Here is a 24,401-nt window from a genome sequence, read left to right on the forward strand (position 1 = left end):
CATGAGGAAATGGCCTGTTTTTGTGGTCAGCAGTTGGCATGGTATATATTTGACTGCTTTAATGTTTTTTGCAACCCCACCCAGATAGTTGCTGTAGTACAAAAGAAATAAATTTGGAAGAGCTGCATGGGTGTAGCTGATCGCGTATTCACCCTGTTAGCTTCAGCTGGCTTGTAGAGTTCCTGTACCCAGAACACTGAGAGAACAGAGCTTTTTGAAATAAAACTATCTGTTCCCTATGTCAGATCGGTTCATGTCTGTACAGATGGTTTCTCAACTGGAATTGCCAGTAACGTCATCGGCAAAGGCTCTGAGTGACGTTTTTTGTTCATTTGGGTTTGGGCGATTTTTTGTTTTGTCTCTCTGATTGTATTCATAAAGGAAAAATTGCGAAGAAAAGAGCCAAAGGAAAGTCAAGAGGCATTGTACAAGAAGGAAAAGATTATGGCAGGAAGGCATAATGTATTGGAAGTGAAAGACCATTCCTGTCTATTGGGGATTTTCTCAAGAATGTGAATGTACATGTCTACTGGAAGAATGGGAAAAGAAGGGCTGGACACTTTGTGGGGTTCAGACAAAAGAATATAGATCCTTTTTCCCTTCACATCAAGTGGTCCATGGAAATTAAATTGTCCTTTCAATGCAGGGGAGAGTTCCTGTCCAGAATGGATCACAGCATGACGGTGACTGTAAAGAGGTTTTCTCTTCTCCTACCTTGCTCCATGGGGCATTTACTTGAAGAGCATAATTAGGATACGCATCTGGAAAAACACACCACCAGGCACAGATACAGTAACACACTAGAACCCAAGTGTATTTTAGTCTACTGCAGGCGACAGAAAAGAAACTGAGGTGAGCAGTGTCAAAACTTACTTCCCATGAACTTTCTCTCCCCATTTCTTCACGTACTTTGGCTTATGCACGTACAAACCTCCTTCTGTAAGGGAGAAAGTTAGGCTATTTAAATGCCGTGAAAGAAGTTTGATTTAAGAGGAAACTTGAAAAAGAAAACAGAGACCTGGCTGGTGAGGACAGGAAAGATTTCCGTGCTTTGGACAGAGGGCACAAAGAGGCGAGGCAAATCCGTGGGCCCAGGTTTTATAGCATGGCTGTCGGTGCCGCAGCTGATTTCTTAAAGAGCTGGGAGGTGGTGAAGGAAGTTTGTTGTTGGCCGAGTTAGTCTTAGATTGGGGAGGGCGGTGAGATGCAGGAACTGAGAGTCTTTTAGGTTTTTTGGAGACAAGGATGAGAAGATTGTTTGTGAAAGCAACTGGAATGGGGCATGGAAAAATCCAGGAAGGCTGTTTTACCCACGGGGTGAAACTCTCTCTTTGGTTTGGACTGTAGCCAGTGGCACAGAGTAACAGAAACTTTCGAATTCGTGCATCTGCTGCTTGGCCAGTCCTCGCTGGAGACTGTCGGAGCAAATGGAGCTGCCTGTTCTGGAACCATTTTAGCTAGAATCAGCTCCCAGAAGACGGTTGTTAATAACTCATGTCTCACCAGCTCTCTCCTCCTTCACTCCACTCCCTAAAAACTGGGCTGAGAGACTGTGCAGGAATTTGGGCTCTCTCGGGTAGGCGAGCAACAAGGCGACGGGCTCTTGCTGAGGTAATCTGCTAAAGCCATTGCCATTTTGCAAAGCAGCCACAATTCAAAGCGCAGTCGTGTTTGAACACTGGACTGACTTTTCTGTCTATTTTAATGCTTTAAACAGGGCTGTGCATTCAGCAGTTATTTGTATAAGCGTTCTCCAGGCATTTGAAAAAGACTTCTGTTTTCCAGAAAAAAGGAGGAAAGAGCCCGGAAGGGACTACGTGGGGCAGGGTAGGGGCAAGCGATAGGGGAGCAGCCAAAAAGGGTTTTGGCTGAGCTGGTGTGTGGGTGACTGTGGGCAGACGCAGCGCTGCACAGAGACTTGCTAGGGCTCCCCCACACCTGGTATTAAATCAGGAAAAAGCCTTCCACCTTCTGTTGCTGGGAGTTATGCTCTTTAGAGCCGAGTTCGACAGTTGTTATTGCAATTTTGTGGTGCTCTTTTGATTTACAGCTGTTTTTACGACCATTGAGACAGCCACAAATCGAGGAAATCTCATAAAACAGAGAGTAAACGTCTCCTTCACAACCCAGGCAGAGTTTTGGCATCCGTGCTTATTCCATAGAGCAGGATGTGTAAACAATATTGTGTCCCCTGAGTGGCTGATATCAGTACAGTTAAGTGGTAACAGCTTGAAAAATGCATTTCTCGTATATTAGCGGTAAAACTCGAAATGGGCCCCCAGGCTAAAGTAAATTGGTGACATTTTGCAGCAGAAAGGGAAAAAAAATAAGGGCAAGGATTGGAAATGCAGAGCCCCAGCTTTGAAAGCAGTGGGACTGGAGCCAAAGTTGGATTTATCTGCATTATTGCAGTACGGAAATAAATGGATCCACCACACTTGTTGCAAAGCATATCTAATTGGAGAAGACAGATTATATGTCAGCTGCAAACGGTGGACTGTCCCCTTCACCGCCTTCTTACACAGAAGAGGAGGTCAGTTAATGCCATATTTAATCAAAGTATAACGATGAGAGCTTCTTTCTTGACTTACTGTGTAGCACAGGAGAAATGCTTGGTGCCCCTTTTCTGTAAAAAGTAGGTGAGTGCACTTCACTGCCCTTGAATGAGTGAGGGGTAGGAAGCCAAATGCTTTGCAGATGTGAACCATAGTCTGTCTTCTATATTTTTTCCTTCACAGCCTCCATTTGTAGGGAAATTTATATGCTGTCCTGGTTCCCTCCTTTTAGGTGTTCCTAATCCCGTCTGTTGGGTCTTTAAATACTACTGCACCCTGCGATGTGCCTTCTGTTGTGGGTGAGGGTGTCCACGTGCGGGAACGGAGCTGTAGGGAATAGCTAGTCCAACAGAGACATTTTTTCCCTAAAGGGTAGAAACACAAGACATGAGAGAGAGAAGGGTTGATGGGCAGACTTGATAATGAAGTTAAAAGAGTCAATCTGATAAACACTGGAGAGACAGCTTCTAAAATTTCACCATGTTTCGGGATTACCACGTTCGTATTGTTTACCTAATGAATATTTGATGTTTCCTTCATGTATAGAGTTGCTGTTATCTGATTGGGGTGACAGGAGGTATCATCGCCTTGTAGCTTCTTCATTTGATTACCCATGGGTCTGCTGAATATAATGCGTGGTGGTCCAGCCTTGCTCAAATTAATCTAGTGTCTGTTCGCAGAGGAGAGCTATGAGAAGACCTTCCGCAGCTGTCTCCTTCACAGAGCCCAGCAGGGAGTTTTCAAATAGAAAAGCTGTCGTTCCTTTCCTGGAGTAATATTCAGAATCTACTTGCCCATTTCTAATTAACCTAATGGATATTGTTAAAACTTGGGCATTTGCAAGGGTTCATAGACCCGTAATCTGGGTGGTTCAGGAAATAGTTTTCTCAGTGGGTCAAAAGATGAGGAGAAGGCAGATGATCATTCATTTTTGTTTGATTTTGCTTTCCGGTGCTGTCTGAAAAGAGCTAGCCTGAAGATGTTCAGTAAGGCTGTGGCAGTCCTCTTCCCTATTTCTGCAGTTTCCGTGGGCAAAATGGGAATGGACATTCCCCCAAGATCACACACAAGTCCAGCGCTGTTGGTGGTAAAGCTGCAGTGAATGACATTTTTATCCAGAGGTTATTTGTTGAATTGTTTACTGGTGTGTTAATAGAAAGGACTGGGCAGGAGGTGGTTGCAGTGTTTGCTTATGAATGTCTTCACGTTGGTAATGTTTTTCTTAAAGTTTTTACCTTCTGGAGTCATGTTGCTGCATGAGAATCTCAGTTTACATATACATTACACTTTAAAGGAAAAATCCAGCTGTGTCTTGGTCGCAAAGATTAAACTTGAAAACTTAAAAATACAAATTAATGTTGACAAATGTAGGCGGATGCCCAATTTGGTTTCCTTTAAAGATGTATTACTTTTTAAATCTCTTTAGTGTAAGTCCCCTTGCTTTTCAATTTGCATTGTCCTGGCACAAGCACAAAGCTGGAGGGCTGCAGCAGGTACTAGCACTGAAGTAAAGGAAGAGCAGTGCTTGAACCACACTCCACTCAAACAGGCGAATCTCTTAAATTGCTGTGCTATTGCAATGGACGAAGTGCTCAGAGGGGGCAGGGCAAGCGCTGCTCCAGTACAATTCACCTGACTGTAATATTCATCTTGTAATAAGAATCTCTCCTACGTGTAATTCTGGTGGGATTGAAAATTTCCCAGTAAACCTCTTAGCGAGGCTGCTGAATTAAAACGAGGAGATACTTCTTAGGCAGCAAAGCCTGCCTGAACCACACAATCTCTGCAGTTGCAGCAGGAGCTGCTCCAGACGGCCGATGCTCCCGCACCCAGGCACATCCTTATGCTGGCTATCAGATGCTGGTGGGCCAGCGGACCTTATCTAAGAGCTCTCCATCTCTTGGGATTTGCCTGGGATTTGCCTTCACATTCAGTATGAATGCACCCAGCACGCTGCAACTTTGTGTGAAGCCAGGGATGTGTTTTGTGTCCAAACCGAGTCGTTTTCCGCATAGAAGGGGAGCCCACTTCAGAAGCCCTGTCCTCCTCCTGGATTGCACAGCTGTGAAAGGAGTGGACCTGGGAAAGAACGGTGCTTTTGTGCAGCACAGTTATGTGTTTAACATAATAAATGTTTATTGTCCTCTGGAGCAAAGGAGCAATAGGCTAAATTATAGCCCGGGGAGGGAAAGCTAGAATCATGAGGTATAGGCTGTTAATTATCTTTTTTTTTCAGCTGTCATAATGTACTGGCGTTTGCCTGCAGCTCACCCCCTCCCACTGCTCCATTACCTCCACCACCACTATCTCTAAAATATCTGCTTCCCGTACCACCGTGCCCTCCTCCTCTCCGGCCTCCTGCTCTTTCATTTGTAAGGCATCTCCGGCCTCCTGAGAGATTTGTGACTTCTCTCCCAGCAGCCGCTTACGGTGATAAAGGCCCTCAGACTGCCTCTCTCTGATTAATCAGCCCTCGTGCAGCCTCGATAGGGTGTTAATTTGTAAACTCAGTGGACAGGCAGCCGTGATAAGCCTCCACAGCTGCTGTGTGTCTGCCGGGGGGATGGGCAGATAAGGCTTCAGCCCTGGGATGCAGCCAAGAAATATTTTGGAGCAGTGAATTAGAAACAACAACAACAAAAGAGCCTTCTGCAGAGGCACTCCTTTGAGGTTGCTGCGGGTAATACGGCAAGTTTCAGTAGCAGTGGACAAGAGCCGCCTTCCTGATAAGCTCCCTGAACCCCCAGCCCAGAAAAGGGCCACATCAGGATTGCGTCTGTAACTGGGAACTTCTGTGGGAGGGGTGTCCGTGTGTCGTACGTCATGGTCCGGGCTAGGAGGACGGCGGAATCTTCTCTGCATCTCGTGTATTTATTGCAGTTAGCCCGATCCTTTTCAGAGAATTTGACACTGGTTTGTCAGAGGGCTGTCTGGCAGGACACGTCACCTGCAAAAAAGGGATGGACACAAAAGGCGTCCAGAACAACATCAGTGTCAAATGATTTTTGAGAGTCCCCCAATGTTTGCTGTGTGATGTGGTTCACATAAAGTGTTATACAGGGTCCACTACGTATGCAGCATATGGATTAAAAACGAGAAGGTCGTATTTCCCCTAAACAGCAGACCGTCCTGAGTGGTCTGAGACCACAGAGTATTGCAGTGGTCTGAGAAATAGCAAAGCGTGGTGTTAAGCTCTGAAATACCGGGCAGAGTGGAGCAGGCTGCAGCGACGACAGGCATGTATTCTGCTTACCTGTTCAAGGTTATGTCAAATGTTTCTAGCGTGCTCATGCAATTCTCCCTTTTTTGTTGAATCGATTATGTTTTCTTCAAAAATTGAAAGGAGGAGATATTCCACTGAATTTGTATCAGCTTTCTGGTTCAGCTGAATCCTAATGATTCTGCCACTGTTGGCCTCCCGAACTGTTCTAATGGTATCCGACAACTTGCAACAGACCATGGAAGCGGTTCCTTCCCTGGCTGCCAATGCAGGTTGTTATTCAGTATGTTTTTGAACTGCAGCAATTCTCAGATAGACAGTGACCTTTTTATGAAATCAAATGTCTTGCAAAACCCTCTTGGACTCTGAACTGTGATTTATAGCCATTTGTGTTGGAGGAGGCTGCAGGTGGGATTTGGGTGACACATAATTGGTTAAAAGATAAAATAAAATGAAGGTTGCCCTGCTGGTACAGTGATGGCAGGAGCTACAGGAATGAATTGCTTGGCAGTGCAGAGCCTGGCCCTCCTCCTCCCGCCCTCCTCCGTTGGTTGCCAAGTCCTGTCTGGCAGGCCATTACAATGATAAATGCAGGTAGCTGGCAAAGACCACAGCTGAGAGTTTGTTCTAGCGTGCCAAGCCCTGCTTGGCATTCCCAGTTGGTGCCAGCATTTGCACTCTTACTCAGTTTGACGGAAACCAGGACATGAGGTGTGAATTTATGTCCACATCCTTCCAGGAGAGAGTTGGGATAATGAAATGCCAAGGCAGCCCTGGGAGCAGCAGAGTAATTTGGTAGGTACCAAACAACAGTCTGCCACCTGTCATTTGCAGTACAGTCCCTGCTCTCTCCCATCACTCTTCCTACAATGCAGCCTTTGAATTATAAGAAGTTTTAGGTAGTTCTGCAAAGAGCACTCGCCATTCCGTTTGATTTAGTGCAAATAAAAACCCATATCCCAGCCAAATAGATAGTCTGGCTAGATAGTTTCAAGCTGCAATGACAATAATACCAACTACTATAGTAGCATGTTACACAGTGTTCCTACTCATAGGCAGGTTTTCCCCTAACGTTTGTAGCAAAAGCTAAATCGGTAATCAACTCTGTGGTTGCCTAAGTCAATGTCTGGGTAATTGAAAAATTTTAAACGTGGAGGTCCAGGCTGAAAAGCGTGCCTGTTCAGGAGGGGGATCGGCTCTCAGGAGAAGGCATGAGATCTCTGATTTTTGATACGTTTAAATACAGATTGCACAAGGCCCTTTTATAAGTGCATCACGGAGAATTGTTTTTCACTGACTGGGGCATATATCAGTTGCCCTTAACATGGACACATTGCTGCCTCTGACCTACGGTGAGAGGTGCAGCCTGATCCAGTGACACAGGGAGAGGACTGTCCTCTGGATGCCATTTGTAGACCAGACTACCCAGAAGTGATGCCAATGGCGGTGTCCATGAACGCAGAAGTGAAAACAATCCGCTGTGAGAAAAAGAACAGCAATGTCTACTTCACATTCTGCTTTCTCCTTTTTTTCCCCGCTAGCTGTAACTGGCACTTGCTTGGTGGGAATAAGCCAGGATGTGGAGCACACAGAGATGTAGTAAAGGGGAAATCAGTGCTGGTTAGAATGGAAAATAGCCAGGAGTGTAAAATCAAGGTAGGTTTTGGTAGCAGTTTAGGAGCTGAGGTTTGAGGGAGGAGGATACTGAGATAAGGACCAAATGCACCTTAATTTAAATTAGGATACACAGGCACAATAATATTAAGCAAGTATTTTGGCTGGTTTTAATGAGGGACAGCTGGAAATTTTCTTTTCTGGTCAGTGTCTCTGCAAACAGCTGAGGGATCTTTTGCAGCTGCGTGACCAGCCTTGGTGAGGCCCAGGAACTCCCCAGCTTCCTCCTTTCTCCTCCTTCACTAAAATTTTTTTCAGTGCATGTATTTATTTATTTATTGGAGCTGAGCTTGGAAGGAGAGGGAGTTTGATCTTTTCCTTTGGGAGACAGCAACTGCTCGGAGGAAGATGAATCATAAAGCATGGCTAATGGAGGGGATAGGAAGGGGAAAACTCTGGGCTATAGCCATTCTCCAGGGGCTGGAGGGATGGTTTGAGAAGAGAGGGAAAAGGAGTTAGCAAGCCTGTGCCCCAGGGCTCTGATAGCAGACATGCTGTAGGTCAGGCATCCCGCTGCTTTCGGAGCATTAGGTCACCCTTCATCACGGGTAAGAGGCGCATCTGTGCAATAAGCCAACAGACCGCAGCAGCATATGTTCAAGAATTACAGTTGCTGTTTAATCTAAACTAGTTTGATCTATCCCAAAATGGTTGTAAAACTATGAGGAACATGCTCTGGATTCAAAATGGTGTTATTTTAAGCTTATCACTGTGTTGCCAAAAGAGAAGGTCCAAAACAAAACTGTAACTTCGAACTTGTGGAGAAGCAATGGGCTTGGCACTTCATTGCCCTGTGCTAACTGAATCAAACTGTCTGTACAGCATTTCTTTCAGTGCCTTCCAGTCATCATGCACTCTGCCTTGCTTTCCCTTTGCCATCATGTAAATTCAGTGTAATTCAATGGTGAATTGGGACCAGTGATCTCTGCTTCTAGGCTCTCTATGGCCTAATTTCATTCTCTGTTCCCAGACTTGTGCTAGCTTCTCAAAGGGGCTGTTGCAGAAAATCGTCATGGTTATATAAACTGCTGAGAGCAATAAGCGTTCTTGGAAGAAAAAGTGACAGAGAAAGGAGTGCACTGTCAAAGGCCCTTTCCAGGACAGTAGCAGTACTGAATATGCATGTGCTAAATGAATGCAAGGTGGGAACCTAAACAAGTATGTTGCTGGATGAACGTACAGTTCAAGAAGGTTTTTGTTTCTAGTGGACCTTCTGTAGAGTGAACTTCCATGCAAGATATGGAAGACTCATCAGTACTTCCCAGAGATGGCCTTGAATCAGGATTGAACTAAAAGTGTCTGGGGCATTTAAGGCATTGCTATTTCAATAAGTAGCTGCCTGTTAGGGTGTTTGTGCTGCATGTTTCACTGTGATGTGTTATGGTGTAGCTAAAGGCACAATTGAAGTTTTAGGATTGTTCCTAGAAAGCTGGAGATCTGTCTGGCATTCATTCTTGCTCAGGGAATATTATCTATTATTAGTCCTTATTTGCATTGGACATTAACAGCCAGAATTTCATAAGTGATCCTGACCATCAGCTGGAACTGGATTTTTCAGAACAACCGGGTCACCATTCAAGTATCTAAATGGATTTTCGGAAATGCTCCATACCCAGTAGCTCCGGTCAGGTTGGTGCCCCAAGGGCAGCTGCTGATTGCTGAGCCCCCTTGAAAGCCCAGTCTATAAATTCTGTGTGAAGGTCTTAGGAGGGAAGGGGACAGGTGAATGTCTTTGCTGTCAGGAGATAATCACAAAATGCAGTGTGGATTTGTAGAAGTCCACTGCGTATCCTGTTCCCTCTTGCTTAATCCCTTACACAGCTTGATTGTGCTCTGTCCCAGCCAGCCGTGTACCACAATGCTGGATTTTCCTAGAAGGTGTCACAAAAAGCTAGTTCATGTACTTCTTACTCCAACTTTTTTTCCTGTGATGGTGCATGAAATGACTGACTTGCAGGTCTAACTTTTCTTTCATCTTCTAAATTGAGCTGTGATTTCCCTCCAAAAATAATCCTGGTTTTGCAGAGACCGTAGGTCCCCTTGAAGCATCCCCTCACAATGCAGGCAGTGTTACCCGTGGGTTGCTTCTGTATCCTGGAATGTGTTGAATGCTTTCTTGGTCTTAAGGGTGAATTTTAGTTTGGTTTTGTGTGTGTGTGTGTGATTTCTAGGCTCCTCTTGCACATTTCCATATGTATCAATTTCCATTTCCTATAGAAGAATCACAACCCAAACAATACCTTCCTGTTTTAGTTATTGTTCTCATATTACCGAATGAAGGGGTCTGGTATGAATGACTTACAGAATCAACTGGAAACTAGTAAAGCAATATTGACACGTGCTGAAATTCTCTGCTAGACAAGCGATCAAGTGGCATCAGAGTGGTGGGTAAAAGCAGGGGAAACAGATCAAAGGGATGAAAATTGATCCAAAATTTTCAGGTAGTGTCCGTGCTTTACGCTGAAAGTTTCTCTAAGCGTATCCAACACTTCTAGTCTGAAAATCTGGAGAAGGGTTTTCTTGAGAGCATTTTAGTGCTAAGTTCAGTAACAGTGTGAAAACAGTCTCTCTTGAGACTGGCTCTTGGCTGTCTAGAAGATAGGCAGCCATCCAGAAATAAAATTTAAACTGTGTTTTACTGCCTCCTTTTCCTTCTACCTACCATACTGGACTCGAATTTGGAGGGAATGCTTGGCTTTTGCCTGCTACAAAACATACATACCAGGTCCCTAACACCACGTGCTCTTGCTCCTTGTGAATCAGAACTGCAGCCTTGTTAGCAATTTCCCAACATCTTGTGATCAAGCGCCTGAAGTATCAGGCTTGGATCTGGCATTTGGTGTTCCAGGAGACTGCGTGAAGACCCACAGAGCTTCTGTTGTTGGTGATAAGGAATGGTTTTATTCCCTGTTAGCCATTTTATAGGCTACAAAGAAAGGAAAAAAAAAGTAATTACTGTGAGCCCTGACATAGTTTATAATGCTGTCTCTGTCAGATGATGTTGTTCTGTTATATATAATCATTAAATTATTAATCTGTAAGAGCTCTTACACCTTTCAGCTGCCTTGGGTTAGTGGGAACCAGGATGAATGAGGCATGGACTTCATTATGCCTCGCTGTTCACCTTCAGAGGAGAGGGTGTGCTACATCCTTTGTGGTTACCACCTTACATTTTGAGGAAAAAGCTGCCTTCGCTAAGCTTTTAGTGCTGAAAATTGAATCAGTGTTTATATGTGCTGGGTTCAAGGGGAGGAAGGACGAGGGACTGGAGCACCACTCCTCTGCTTGCTCTTTGCAAAGCAGAAAAGGGTAGAAATGTTGTTTTTCTCTGCAGTGTATTCAGCCTAGTTTCAAGCTGTCACAGAACTGGGTGGAGACATTTTCCCCTTTAGATCTGGTGTAGAAAAGAAGAAAATCGAAATGGGACATAGAATTGCTAACTTTGTTGAATAAACCGCAAAGGGGGACCTGCAAGGCTTGGTGCAGATCTTAGCCTGTCATGAAAAGGGTGCTGGGTCTTAAAAGTTTCAGCAATTTCAGAAACTACGCTGCTCTCTGAAATCATTTGTGTGTGTTTCACTTTTGGGACACAGATGTTAGATATGCTTAAAATGCAAAGGTCGTTATTGGAAGCGAGGGTGGGACTTTGCAAGCAGCAGCTTTTATGAAAATATGCCTGTCCTGGGCTCTGCCGTGGTGCTCCATGGGGGAGGGAGAGGAGCAGCAAATGTACAAGGAAGGCTAGAGGTGTCTTTTGTCTGTGAGCTTAGGCTGGGGATGTCTCTCTGCCTTATGCAGCAACAAAAAGGAATTTGGGGGGCAGTGAAAGACTTGAGGGGTGCATGGAGCTGCCTCAGTTGCCCTTGTCCCCAAGGTGGTCCTTCAGTTGGTGACAGGCAGGAGGCAATGAGGGGAAAAAAAGGAAATTTTTAGTTTCATTTTGTAATCAAAAAGTGTGATTTCCTGGGATGGCTTGAACCCTTCCACATAAAGAACTCCAAACGCCTGGTTTTGCTCACAAGGGAAGAATTCCACTTTTTTTTTTTTTTTTTTAAATCCCTTCTTAAACATATGCAAATTATTTGCTTGAAACAGCAGAAAATTTGGGAGGGGACTTGTTTTAGCAGATGCGTTGGTTTACTGGATTTTTTCACTCATTAGTGGGCTCCCTCAGACACATAGGTTTTATTGTATGCTTCCTTTAAAGGGTGACTGATGGAATTGAATGATGTATTCAGGCTCTTCCTCCCCCAGCTTCCCTCCTGCCTTTACAGCAGCTCGCAGAATATCCTATAGCACAGGCATTCACTGTTTCAGAATGGTGCTCATGCCAAAAACTTCTCAGATCTGGAGCTAGAAATCACCAGAAGTGAGAGCAAAAGTTACTGTAAACTCTAGGTGTGAAGGTTTGTGTCTGTAAACTGTGGCTGTGATGTTGAAAACACTGCTCTGTAAATGTTGACTCTATTGTTGAAGGCGGTGCCACATATTGATAGCAGAAGACTGAGCAATAATCCGTGTGTTTTACTTTGTCTTAAAAGTGAATTTTCTTGCTTGACTTCCTTAAACGTTGTTTTTATATAGTCTGGACCTGTAGCGCTGAGATCTTTAGCTCACGATTAAACAGCGCCAGTCTATATTAAATCCTCAGTACTGAATTATGCAGAAGGGAGTGAGCTGGTTGTTGCCATAAAGCGGTGTCGGCGGGACCCAACTTTCCAGACCAGGCGAAGCATAAAGCTTCTCCCAGCTGGGTTGGCTGCTGCTGCCGGAGCGGGTCTTGCAGCCGGCGGCTTGCTCTGTGCGGCACCCCGGGGAAGGGCAGCTCTCCCGAGCAGGCTGCCGGTGAACGGGGTCCTCTTACGGGCTGCACACCCCGCACCCCAGCATCAGACACCGGCACTTAGGATTTGTGGCTCAGCTGCCGATTTACTGCTTGGGCTTTAGTGCAAGCCATGCCGAAGTTTCATTGCCTATAAAATGGGGGAATCTTATTTATCCACCTGCCACGTGTCCTAGCGCTTATGCTCTGAGGCTAGGTCCTGGCTTTGTGTAAGCTGTTAGTATGGGTGAGTTCCCAGAGCCTGCAGATGTGTTCTGCATGCGTGGTGACTTTGTGTTGATTATAAGTGAAAAACCTCTTAACAATGGGTTGTAAATTCAGAGTTGGCTGTCAAACGTTTTATGCACCACTGTTGTTGCTGCTGTGTGACGCTGTTACACTTTCTTTGCAAACCAGCCTAGGCAAAACCTTGTTTAATCCTGGTTCTTCCTCTCTTTAATCCATGCAGTGAAGGGATCGTGCAGGTAACTGATTTTCCCTAAGATTTTAGGATCCTTTTGCTGAGCTGTGTAACGATCATACATGCCACAGCTACACGTGCAGCTTTGTCGTGGACATGATTCAGAATTTCTTTCTTATGTGTCTCAGCCTCAACCTATTTTTCATGTCGTTTTCCCTCTCTTTTTTATGCATTTGCATTAAGTAAGACATTCAGTGCTTGCAGTGCCACTTTCCTCAGAAATAACATTAATAGATCACTCTTTCTTGCTTCTTACTATATTTCATGCAGATCCTGCATTTTACTATTTGTTTTTTTCCTTCTGAGTCGTCATTTAAAATATATAACAGTGTAATACAATTCATAGTGCTCTTTTATCATGCAAATCTCCCAAGGCACCTTAGAATAAAATCAATAAAATAAAAAAGAAAATCAACTTAGTTCAGCCATGTGTTGAATTAATTCATTGTTTTTAAAGCAGAGCCAGGGGAGAAAGGCTTTTTTTCACTTTCAATATCTTTTGCTCTTCAGCTTTGTACCTCACCCCATTTTATTCGTGCAGCAGTCAGTGCCAAAACGTTGATGATATTTTCAGCTATCTTCTAGATGGTAGTAATGTTGATCGTGCTCCCTGCTCCTAGACCAGCTTTGATTCTGTAGAGGCTACTTGCTATTTTATCAGATAGCGAGGAGGAAAAGCTTATGCTGAAATAGGTTGACTGTTTGATATCAGTGGGGGGAGGGAAGGAAGCCATCAAATTAACTCATAAAAGCTTTATTTACGATGAATGGACTTTTTTTCCCCGTCTGTCATTATCATCTTGTCTGTAACCCAGTGACCCTGATTATCATGAAGCTGTTTACAAGGTTTAGGTTAATTGGATTTCTTTAACTATTTCCCAGAGCTGTGAGGAGCACAAATACACTGCCGTGGAGTTCAAACAGCATAATGCAACCCAGTTTGCAAGGAGACGGGCTTCTTCCAAGAGGAAGTCGTTTTATTTCATACTCAACTAAGTGCATAGCAGCATGTACCTATCATTTGGCATAATATTAAATAACACCCTCTTTCATACAGATGTGTTCAGTTGCAACTCGTGTTTCCAATACACAAATTACATTTTGCATGTTCAGCAAGAAACGAGCTTATTTTCAATGAGAGGGGCTTTGAAATGTTTTTTTTTTTTTCCTTCAGCTTGATAGCAGTTTCACTGGTTTTGTTTTTATATGAGGAATCATGGATAAAATAGCTGTGCATTGCATGGCTGCCTAAATAAACGAGACAGGAGGATGTAGTTGGGTGAGATCAGGACAGTACTTGTATACGCTTTGCTTTCATCTTCTTAGGATGCATGCTTATCCTTTAATGGCACAACATTGCACCCTCCAGGTGCAATGTGTAATTGCAGGTCTACAGATAACCAACTTGTTTTATGAGCTGTGTTTTTGTAAGCAAGCTTTCCTAAATTCTCCTTTAGTATTACTCACCCTCTTTTTCTCTTTCTTTTTCAGGCTTCTGTAGGCTCTGAGAAGCTGTTCTCCCCTGCAGGAAATAAAGGTAAGTGATCTGGAGAAATGCTTTCTTTACCTTAGAGCAAGAGATCTGAGTTGTGAATCCGAATCGTGTGAATAGCGGGACATCAGTTTTGCGAGCGCCTTTAATTTTGCCACACACATTGTCATAAGATCGGCTTTACAGGCTTGTGATGATTAAGTTAAAATTTAGAGCTGCATTGTCTCAGTGTGGGGTGTGACTTCTTCCCTACCAGTCAGCTTCGTAACAAATGTCTTAGAGAGAGGGATTACCAACAAAGGAGAAGTCAGACTTTACTCTAGGAGATATGCTTTTCCCTCTAATACAATCAAATCCTCATTTATTTTAAACAAATCAATGTTTCACTGTTACCTGTATTATCCTTACAAGGGCTTGCACACCCCTCTCCTGCCAGTGTACACAGAGCATTTGTGTCTGTACGTCTCGGTTCTCCAAAACGAGGTGGAAGGTGCTCAGCGCGTTGCAGGGTTGCGGCTCACAGCTCCCACTATTACTATTAATTGAGAGTTACCTGTGATACGTGCTGGGTGTTGCTAAGAGACTGCGCCGTTTCAGATTCCTCCTGGGAGGTACAGTGACATATCTCTAAATACACCAAGCCCTCTTTTGAGGGCTCGGTACAGCCGTGAAACAGGGCTGCTCTAGTTTCATGTGTTCCCAGGGATAATCTCACTGAGATGGATACTAGGCAAAAATACTGAAGAAACAATCTTGGAGAGGGCAAAGTGTGGTACAGGATGGAAAGCATGGCACTGGGAATGGTTCCGCTTTGTCGTGTGAGGAGGCTGGTGGTGTGGCTCTGAATGAATGTTCAGGTTGTGTGGCTGGTGTGCAGCGTTCCCAGCATGGAGCTGCAGAATAAAATCAGTTCAGAGCAATAATGAATACTGGGGACGTGCAAATACCCCAAAGAGGGGAGATGAGGCCCATTAATAAGAAGTGATGAAGTAACCTTCTCGCATTATTTCGAGAGGGCCAAGAAAGGAATAATTTGCAGTTGTGTAGGAGTAGGTGCTGGCCATGGAAAGGCGTTTTGGTGCTTGTGTGCTCCATCACCTGGATCCAGGCCCGGTTTATAGCTGGGCTCTTTAACAGCGGTAAGTATTAGGAATTCTCTTTCTTTCCAAGCTTTGCAGATTTTCAATGCCAAATGTGGAAACGGATGACAAGCCCATTATGTTATTACATTTGCAGATATTTTTATGAAAGTATGCAGCTTTATCTGGGGGAAGGAGGGAAGTTTAAACAAATGGTGGGGAAGAGCATTTCTCTTCTCTCAGCCTTGGCTCGCTGGTAAGGCAAACCAGATTGCCCAGACGGCACTGCCTCAGCAAAACAAAAATCTTGCCATCCTGCATAAATGCATGGCACAGAGATCTGCTGGAGAGGCTTATGTTGAAGTGTTAGCAGCTTTGTTGGCTCCTCCTCATGCTGAAGCCTGAGATCCCCCACCCCTTCATATCACAGAGCAGCTCAGCAACATGAGTTTTCAAAATACCTCCTTATCAGGAAGTTGAATGTGTGAATGCCTGTGAATTTGCTGTCTTGAAATTTGTGTTCACTGCTGTTTATATCCCTGTAAGTTAAGCCTGTTCCTGTTTGGTTTGCTGTGTGTGTAGGCATTGCCAGCTTTGGGAAGCTTTGGGTTCAGGTCATGATTTTTGTCTTGGACTTCTCTTTCACCCTGGCCCTGACCGGTGGAGCCTTGCTGATCGGCACGGGCTGCGATCGCAGGCAGGCTCTGCTGGGGGCTACCTCAGCGTTTGGCACTTGCGTTGAGAGGTGAGAGAAAATTGCCTCGGTGAGATTTTGTGCAGAAACCCAAACAGTGCTAAATTCTACCCCTTGCCCTGTTATCACTCCCGCAACGCGAGAGCCAGATTTGTCTTTGGCACATGCAAATAAACGCCACTCCGGCACGACCAGGCTCGGTGATGCCATATGGCCGGGAGAAAGTGACTTTCAAAGCGTTGCGCTTAAATTCCTTTTGTGAGATAAGAGCGTTGATTTAAGGCCGGTGTTCTCCAGGGCTGGAGCCGTGGTGGCTGTGCGGGGAGGGGATTAGCTCAACACGGTTTCCTGATGGGCACACGCGCGGCGCACCATGTGCTTGTCCTCTCCCGTGGGCATTTGCACTATGCCCTTCTTTTGTAAACACTTGCGGCCTTTCTGGAGAAATATTAACTAGCAAATCTGCAGCATCCATGCTGCAACTTTTATTGAAGGTAACCAGGCTTTTAAAACACAATAAAGTGGATTCATTGTCTGGTGCAACTCCCCCTGTTCCCACAAACTTTCCCTGGGGATGTGTTTCGCCCTGCGTATTTGTTTTATGCCGTCCTAGTTTATCAGCAGCTTAGCAATGCAATTAAGTATTAAGATAGACAGGTTTCGCTTATTTGAAGCTGGAACAGCTGTAAAACGTAACCTTTGACCATATTTCACAGTTCCACAAAAGGCCTGAGGAGCAGCGTCTTTTGTCTGGGGCTCTCTGGGTAACGTTTGTCTTTGCCCCCTCCCTGCCGGGGCCGTGGCGGCAGCGGTGCTCCTCCTTTTGACACCAGTTCATCTGCAACAACAGATGCACGGCGTAGATGTCCACTTCGGGGACCAGTCGCTATTATGCGACAGAGAGAGTTGTCCTGACCCGGGGTGACCTCGGTAGTCACAGCTGTGAAATAGGCTGAATGGGGCACTTTGAGCTTCCAGGAAAAGAGATTAAATCCTGCGTGTAAGGAAATAATAATTAAAAGTAAAAGCAGAGAATCCCCGATCTGCTCTGCTGACAGGTCTTTGTTTTCTGACTCAGAAAAGCGTTTGTTTAGCCAACTTGTCGCTGCAGCACGGTTACAAGGGCATTTGCTGCTGAGGGCTGGGTGTTACATCCTCCTGGTGAATAAATCAATAAACAAATAATAAAGGTCTGTTTGCTCTCTCATGCAGCTCCTTTCTCACAGGAATCTCCCAGCCAGTCCTTTGCTTTTTCTGAAGGGCAAGTGCCACGCAGGGCAGGGGAGGCATAGGCGAAAGCCAAATCCATCCCTCTGTCTCCAAGTGGGTGGATGAGGCAGAGCGAGTGACGGTGATTGACAGGAGGGCAGATGTGTTGTGGGGCTGAGGAGGTGAGAGGGACATTTCGCCTCTGAGTCACTGGAAGGACCTCCGCCTGCCTGCTGTGATGATATTTTTAAGTTGGGGGGGGGGGGGTGTGGATAGTTTGTATTTTAAGGACTCGAGTGTTGCGTTCTCGCTGCTGGCTCCCTCCTGCAGTGGGCTTCCCTGATGGGTCTGGCTGGAGGTGGTTGAGCTTTCTCCCACCGCTCCTTGCTGTAGACCTGCTGTATGCCAGGGAAAGCAGGAGAGGTGGTGCCTTTTCTACCACAATAACCTTGCAGCTGTAGCCCAGGAGACCTGCTGAGTCCTCAGCGTTTGAACCCAGGGCCACTGGTGGGGTTAGGGTGAGATGGGCGTCTTAAAGTAGATGTTTCCCAAATGGCTTTAGCATTGGTCAAGGGCCCTGACGAGGAAAATCTCAATCGCAGAGTAAGCGGAGGCTGGGCAGCAGCTAAGGTGTCTCTGTTCATAACCCCAGGCAGGCTGTGGGTGTGGAGGTGCTGCCTCTGAGATGAAAGGGGTGTCCAGGAGCCCCCAGGGCATCAGCGGAGACACCCTCCAGGAGTCAAACCTGCACAGCCACGTCTGCCCTGCAGCCCCGGGGGGACACGGGGCAGCAGCAGGGGGACAAAGGCTTTGAAGTTTGTTGAAGCTGAGTACGTTGCTCCTATCTTTGGATCGAAATCAAGCTGGACACGGAGGGAGCAGTGTAATCCATCTGTCTGGTGGCACGGAGTGACTGGTGGGGATGCAGCTCTGCCCTGGGCTGGTTGGGGGCTCACTGAACCCCATGCCTCGATTTCCCCCTCCTGCAAAATGAAGACTAATGCTTGTCAGCCAAGTGCGCTGAGAGACTTAATTAATGAATGTTTATCAAGCGATTTATCAAGAGATCCTTTTAATGAGAGATTCCATAAACAGTGCAAGGCTTCATTTTCCTGGCAATAATAAATGACAGTGAAAATAAGTCTTATCCTTCCCCCGCATGTGCACCCCCCAGGAAAAAAAGATTGCTTACCCTCCGCTCTCACTTCTCCCTGGGTTTCTAGGCAGAGGGCTTTGAAGTGCTATCTTTCATCATGAACTGTACACATTCTCAAAGCTCTAAAGCTCACAGGCTGTGTCTTATCCCTCTGACGAGAGGGAGGCAAGCTTTCTCGGCGTGCAGGTCGTAATTGTCAGCCATGGGATGTGCCGCAGCCACCCGCCCCAGCGGGCTAATGCAGCTTATGGTTCTTTGAAGTTCCCTCCCTTTATTTGCTGTCCTCTTGACCACAAAACTGTGCCTTGGGCCAGCAAGAGAGATTTCTTGTTCAGAGACAACACTGAGCTCTGACAAGCACATCTGAACCAGAGAAGAACCCATGTTCCTCTGAGATCACTGCTCCATAATGTTGTTGCCTTAAGGGGACTGTCTCTCCTTTTTCTCTCTGCTGCTTCTCTTCTTTTTTTTTTTTCTTTTTTTTTTTTTTAATTCAACACTAAACTGTCACACTAAATCATTTTAAATGCTGGAACTACAAAACCTCCAGTGTAGGACATGCTGTTAAAAACTGATGGTTATGACTGTGAGATGGGGTGAGAGGGGAAAGGAGGGGCAGCAGGGCAGGGGCAGGACGGGAGGGCAGCAAGTCAGCTCTCCAGGAGGAACCTGTGAGTGCCCGGTGAAGCAGAAAACAACCTGAACACAGCTGAGCTCAAAACAACGTGCTTGGTACAGGTTTGCAGCAGCACAGCTTAACAGTCGCTCAGCGCTGACAGGGGAATCGAGCCCGGTGTCTCCTGTGCTCGCCGTGCTGCTTGCGTGCTTTGCTCTGCCTCTGGTCCTGTCCCCCTGGCCCTCTCCCTCCAGTTGTCAGGGTCAGAGACTCCCTGTCTGGACTGGGACAGCATCTCCTGCAATCAAGTCCACCTCTCCTTCAGGGCCTATACCTTACTGTGCCGGGATGTAGAGCTTTCCATCACAAGAAGATCTGCATAGACACAGAGCAAACGTCTCACAGCACCCAGTCAGGCAATTAGCTGTGTTTTACATGAATGGAGGTCAGGAGAGATACCATAAATTTTCCCAGTTTTTCTTGCGTGGGGTCCACAGAGGGGTCTGAGATGCAGGAAGAGCGGAGATGCATCCTGGCTCTTGATCTCAGTTTTATCCCCAGGTTCTGGTTACATTTTGATGAGGTCACCATCTTGTGTGTGATTACCTGCACAGTCAGTGAACTTGAGGGGGATGATAATTTACAGCTGAATCTTTGGACAAGAGTCCGCCATAATTACAGGCATGCAGAAACTTCCACAGCAGCATCTGTAATAATAAATAAAATAAGTAATGCATTTACTTAGATAGCAACCACATTGCTATGATTTATACAGCACTCAGGATGCTCTGCAGCTGCTCTACTCCCCATGTTGCAGCTCTTGTGATTTTATCACAACCTTAAAATATTCTGTGTTTTTCATGACACTCAAGCCCTCAGAGGATTGTACAGAAATCTAAGCTTTAATTTCATTTTTTAAGCAAGACTTTAGTCTTCCTGGCTACAGAGAAGAGCCTGGAACTCCGATTCTTCTGTCCCTCAAAGCCAGCAGGCAGTCAAAAAGAAGCCCAAATACTGTTTCTAACCTTGTTTAAAGATGGTTTGTGATTTGTAAACGCTTGGGGTTGGCGATACTGAATACCCTACTGCTAAATCCAGCATGCGACCCCATCCCAGCATCCTCTTTTTGAAAAGTTCTATCTGCTTTGTCACTGCCTGGATGAGTACATTAGCCTTCTTACATATGCATATTTATAATTATACAGTGGCCTGAGAAGGAGGAGGACTTTAATTTTCAAACAGTGTGGGCAACCGAGATAATCACCTAAGTCACAGCCAGTTAGCCACATTTCAAAACAAAACCAAACACAGAAAATAGCGTAGTAAGTGCAGTCTTTCAGTCTTCTTGCAGTTTTCTGATTTTGCAGGCTCTGGAAAGCTCTCAGCCTTCTCTTTGGGAGTCGGAATGTCCTCTCTGCCTCCCCTGTTGGCTATGTTGTATGTATTTATTAGTAGTTCAGGGTATAACCAACCCTATCCATAGCAGCTGTCTGTGAAAATATGATGGACAAGTAGGAGAGACCATTAGCCTTAACCACACTGTCCGGTTAAGTTCGTAAAACTCAGTTAGACTGCAAAAGTGGATAATTTATTAACTTCAACACAAATTGAGTGTTGTATGCCTCCCAAAGTTAGAGCTGCCTCGTGCAAGTGGGCAGGTTTTGCTTGCACCGTTTGCCGTGCGGTTTGCACAGCTATCTCCGGGTTTGTCTCCTTCAAGTGAGCCAGCATAGAGCTTTCTTTGTAGCTTCAGGCTGCAGCCAAGAGAGTTGAAAAGTTGAATTATAAACATTTCCAGGCCTTCTGGTTGGTATCTTGTGCTTTGTTTTGTTATTTTAAGGATGTGGGGTATGTTGCTGCATTCCTGTCAGTGGGATTAGAATGAATAGAAGCAATACTGTAGGAGATAAAATGTGTTTAATTATTTATTTGAGAATTACAGACTGAAATTGCTTTTTGATTTAAAGCATCCAAGTCATGGATATGTTTTTGGAGTAGAGAGAGGCACGCAGAAACATATATATGCACAATTACCTAGGGTAATGTAAGAAGTCTCTTTGCTCAACTGCCCTTCCTCTGCAGAATTTGTTAATTTCCTTAAAGATTTTAAATTTCAAATGCGGCTTTGTTAAGTATCACAGAAAGCTAAATGCACGCTGTGCCTTGCCCACCAAAACGTAAATAAAATAAATAAAGTCTTCGTTGTATAAATGTTATGAAGTGGGTGGTTTATTTTCTTTAATTATACTTTTTATTTAAAATAAACTATAAAAGCAAAATAATATATATCCTGAATGGGCCAGCACAAACTCGTATTGATTGAGTAGGCATATTCTAGCTTTTCTTGGTTCGTGTGAAAGTAGATAAAAGGACCATCAAGCTGTAAATCAGAAAAAAAAGAAAGGAAAAAAAAATAAATTCCTTCCAAATGCGTGTAGTAGTTTACATTGCCTAGACTTTTAAGGGATGTTTGAAAGATACCATCTTTTTACTCCTTGTTTATAGTTTGCTTATCTGTTTTCGTGAGTAGCAAAAGCCAAGCCAGTAAGTCTTAGCACTGCTTCCAGCTGCTGTCCCTGATTGCAGGATGCTGGTACAGGTTGTATCTCAGCCCCAGAAGGATGCTGTAGGGCGGTGATGTTAAGAGCAGCGGTTGCAACCCCCACAAAGCTATCGGGTCTTCTCGATTCTGCTTTTAAAATACCTCAGAGACATGTTTTATTCATGTAAGATTTCGTAAAGCTTCAGTTCCTGAGAAAATTAAACACCGGGCATAAACCTGATTCCCTCTTCGTATGGACTAGCACTGCGGTGTGGGGCGAGAGGGGGTGTCTGGACCTCTAGTACAGGTCTGAGCACGCTTTGGCCACCACGTCCCCATTTAGATCAGGCTTGCTCCTCACGAAGGAGAGTCCTCCTCCTCTGCAGCCCCCCTTGGCCCGGGCTGGAGGTGTGCACCGGCCTAGGTTTGTGCTATTTTTTTAAGTTCTCCGATGCTCCTTTCCGTGCCGCCCTCCACCCCGTGCTCTGCGTTTCTGTTTCGGTGAGGCAGTTTGACAGGTTACCGATGGGCAGCTATCCTCTGCTGTATAATAGCCCATTAGGGACTCCCGCAGACACGGTAACCCTGCGCTCGGTGCAGGTCAGCGGCATAAAACAGGGCAGCCTGAGGATCGACAAGTAATTTGACAAGGCGGTGGGGGGTAAGGAGGCTGGGGCAGGGGGGGAGCTGGATCTGACCCCAGGTCGGCTTGTGTTTCCTTCTGGGCAATCAATGGGAGTGATCAATGAGACCAGGGTGTGCCGTTTAATTGCAAATGGATCTGGTTACTCTTTTGTGTGCAACGCTGGCGGGGTCTCTAAGTCCCAGCGAGGCCCCAGCATCCAGCAGCCGAGACTTTGGGAAAAGAGGATGCTCTCAGCATCTCCCTGCTTCTCCCTCTCCTCTCATCACCGCCCCCAGAGACCAAGGCCTTCTGCCCGGGACGGGGACGGGGCTGATGAGTCCCAGTCAGCCCGTGTGGCGAGCAGTGGTAGTCCACGCTATGTTTCAGGGCTGGGGGGGTGTTGTTTGGGGTTTTTGTTTTGGTTTTTTTTCCTATTAGCTTCATTTGAAACCACTGCTGTAAGCTCTCCGGTCCTGTCCCGTGGGAGGGGAGGAGGGAGGCCGGGTTCGGGGCTTGCTTTCAGCCCACAGGGTTCCTGCCATTTTCTCCTTTAATAACTGCGCGAGCCACGCACGCATGTGCTCGCCACTTCTCTCACCTCCTTGCTTCACTGACCATCCTTCCTGCTAACAAGGGCTGAACACAGTTCCCCGTGGAGCCTGTTAATGTTGCTGCCGAGCTGCCCGGGGACTCGCAGCGTGAGGCTTTCCTTCCATCTCTGCTGCTCTGTGTGCTCGGCCCCAGCTCCTGGGCTCGGTTCAGCCAGGTAAAGCCATACTGACTCCATTGACTTCACTGGATTTATTTGGGTTTACACCAATGTATAAGAGAGCAGGACTTGGCATAGTGTTTGTGTTTGCGCGTCCGTGTTTCTGAAAAGGATACTTGTTCTAGTTTGTTGGGGTTTTTTCCAAACAGTAAATATTTTCTTGTAAATAGCTGGGACAGAAAAGTGACTGCAGTGCTTTTAGTTCATTTATTTGCTTTAAATTGATGGCAAAGTCTTACAGGAGGTAATAGGAAATTAAAAGCTTTCTATATTTTTTTTTTAATCGTCCTGCAAAATTTATTGCAGAATTATATCCCCGCTCTGGGATTCTGTCGGACAGTTCAAAAAGCCTTTGGAAAGGTTCTCGTTCGCCATTAAATTTTAAAAGTTATTGAAGTAATTTTTATGGAACCCTATTAAGTTTCTGAAGAAACATATTGGTTTCATCACTAATAAATTCTTTAAGGCTTACCCATGAGGGAATAGTCAGACTTCCAGATCTCTCTCCAGTGAAATGGACGCTAACTTTTTGCCCTGTTGGAGATATATTCTTAAAAGGTATCAGCAAGGTGAGCAGCAAAGCTGGGAAAGCCTGATTGCACCCAAATACATCACCTAGCACTGTGAGATGGTGGGTTCCTCGCCAGTCAACCCACTAGAGTTTGGGTGGAGATTTTAGGAAGGAGGAGTTTGTTTGCTTTAAAAGGTGAGGAAGGAGAAGATTGCAGATGGATCTGTGCAGATAAATCCTGGTGTGGGGTTAAACTTAGACCCCGGCATCTGTTTCTGAGCACCGTCATGTTCGGGAGAGGTTGCAGCCTTGGAAAAGAGGGACGATGTCACCTGGAAGTCCCTGTTTCTCAGGTTCTCCTGGTGCTTTCAAAATAACATAAAATAATGTGTTCCCTGTGCTTTTCCACTGCATCTAGAAAAGCACACAGAGACTTCCTCCCAGTGAAAGGAAAGTATCAAGCTGGCTTTGTGCTTAACTTAGCGCTCACAAGCGCCTTTCGTATGCAAGCGCAGAGCCACCTGATGAAAAGCGAATGGGCTAGGAGGGAAATAAAATTGTGTAATTGCCAGTTTCCTTCAATTCCGCTCCCTCTCCCGTTTTGCATAAAGGAGGCTATTTAAGTCTCAGCTGGAGTGAGGTTTGGTAATAAGCAGACGTCTATGAACCTGCATCTGCTGCTGGTGTCTGCTTAGTTTGTTCTGTATTTCCATATTTATTGATGATCCAGTTTTGAGAGAGATCTGTCTCCTGAATGCTCCCTGTCTCACAGCATGAAACCCGTGGAAGAAGAGTTTGTCCCTCCAGGCCCATGAGTCCTTGTCCTTGTGGGAAGTGTAGGACTAGGCAGCATCGCCAAAGATCACATCAGAGTTTGCAAACCCCCCTCAAACTGCATTGACTCATGAATGTTAAACTGCAAAAGCAAAGCCAGACCCTGCTCCCTGGGAAGCTAT

General features: G+C 45.5%; 1 protein-coding gene across 17 annotated transcripts in view; it reads left to right on the forward strand.

The window, feature by feature from the left end:
• Positions 1 to 24,401, forward strand: part of FBRSL1 (fibrosin like 1) — a 561,483-nt gene that overhangs the window by 487,133 nt on the left and 49,949 nt on the right. For all 17 annotated transcript variants that reach the window (XM_030024925.2, XM_030024940.2, XM_030024933.2 and 14 more), the window contains one exon: positions 14,244 to 14,289. In XM_030024925.2, coding sequence (XP_029880785.1) covers positions 14,244 to 14,289 — 46 coding nt within the window. The remainder of the gene's footprint in view (positions 1 to 14,243; positions 14,290 to 24,401) is intronic.

Source organism: Aquila chrysaetos, chromosome 9, assembly GCF_900496995.4.
Source record: "Aquila chrysaetos chrysaetos chromosome 9, bAquChr1.4, whole genome shotgun sequence".
In the NCBI taxonomy this organism is placed as follows: domain Eukaryota; kingdom Metazoa; phylum Chordata; class Aves; order Accipitriformes; family Accipitridae; genus Aquila; species Aquila chrysaetos.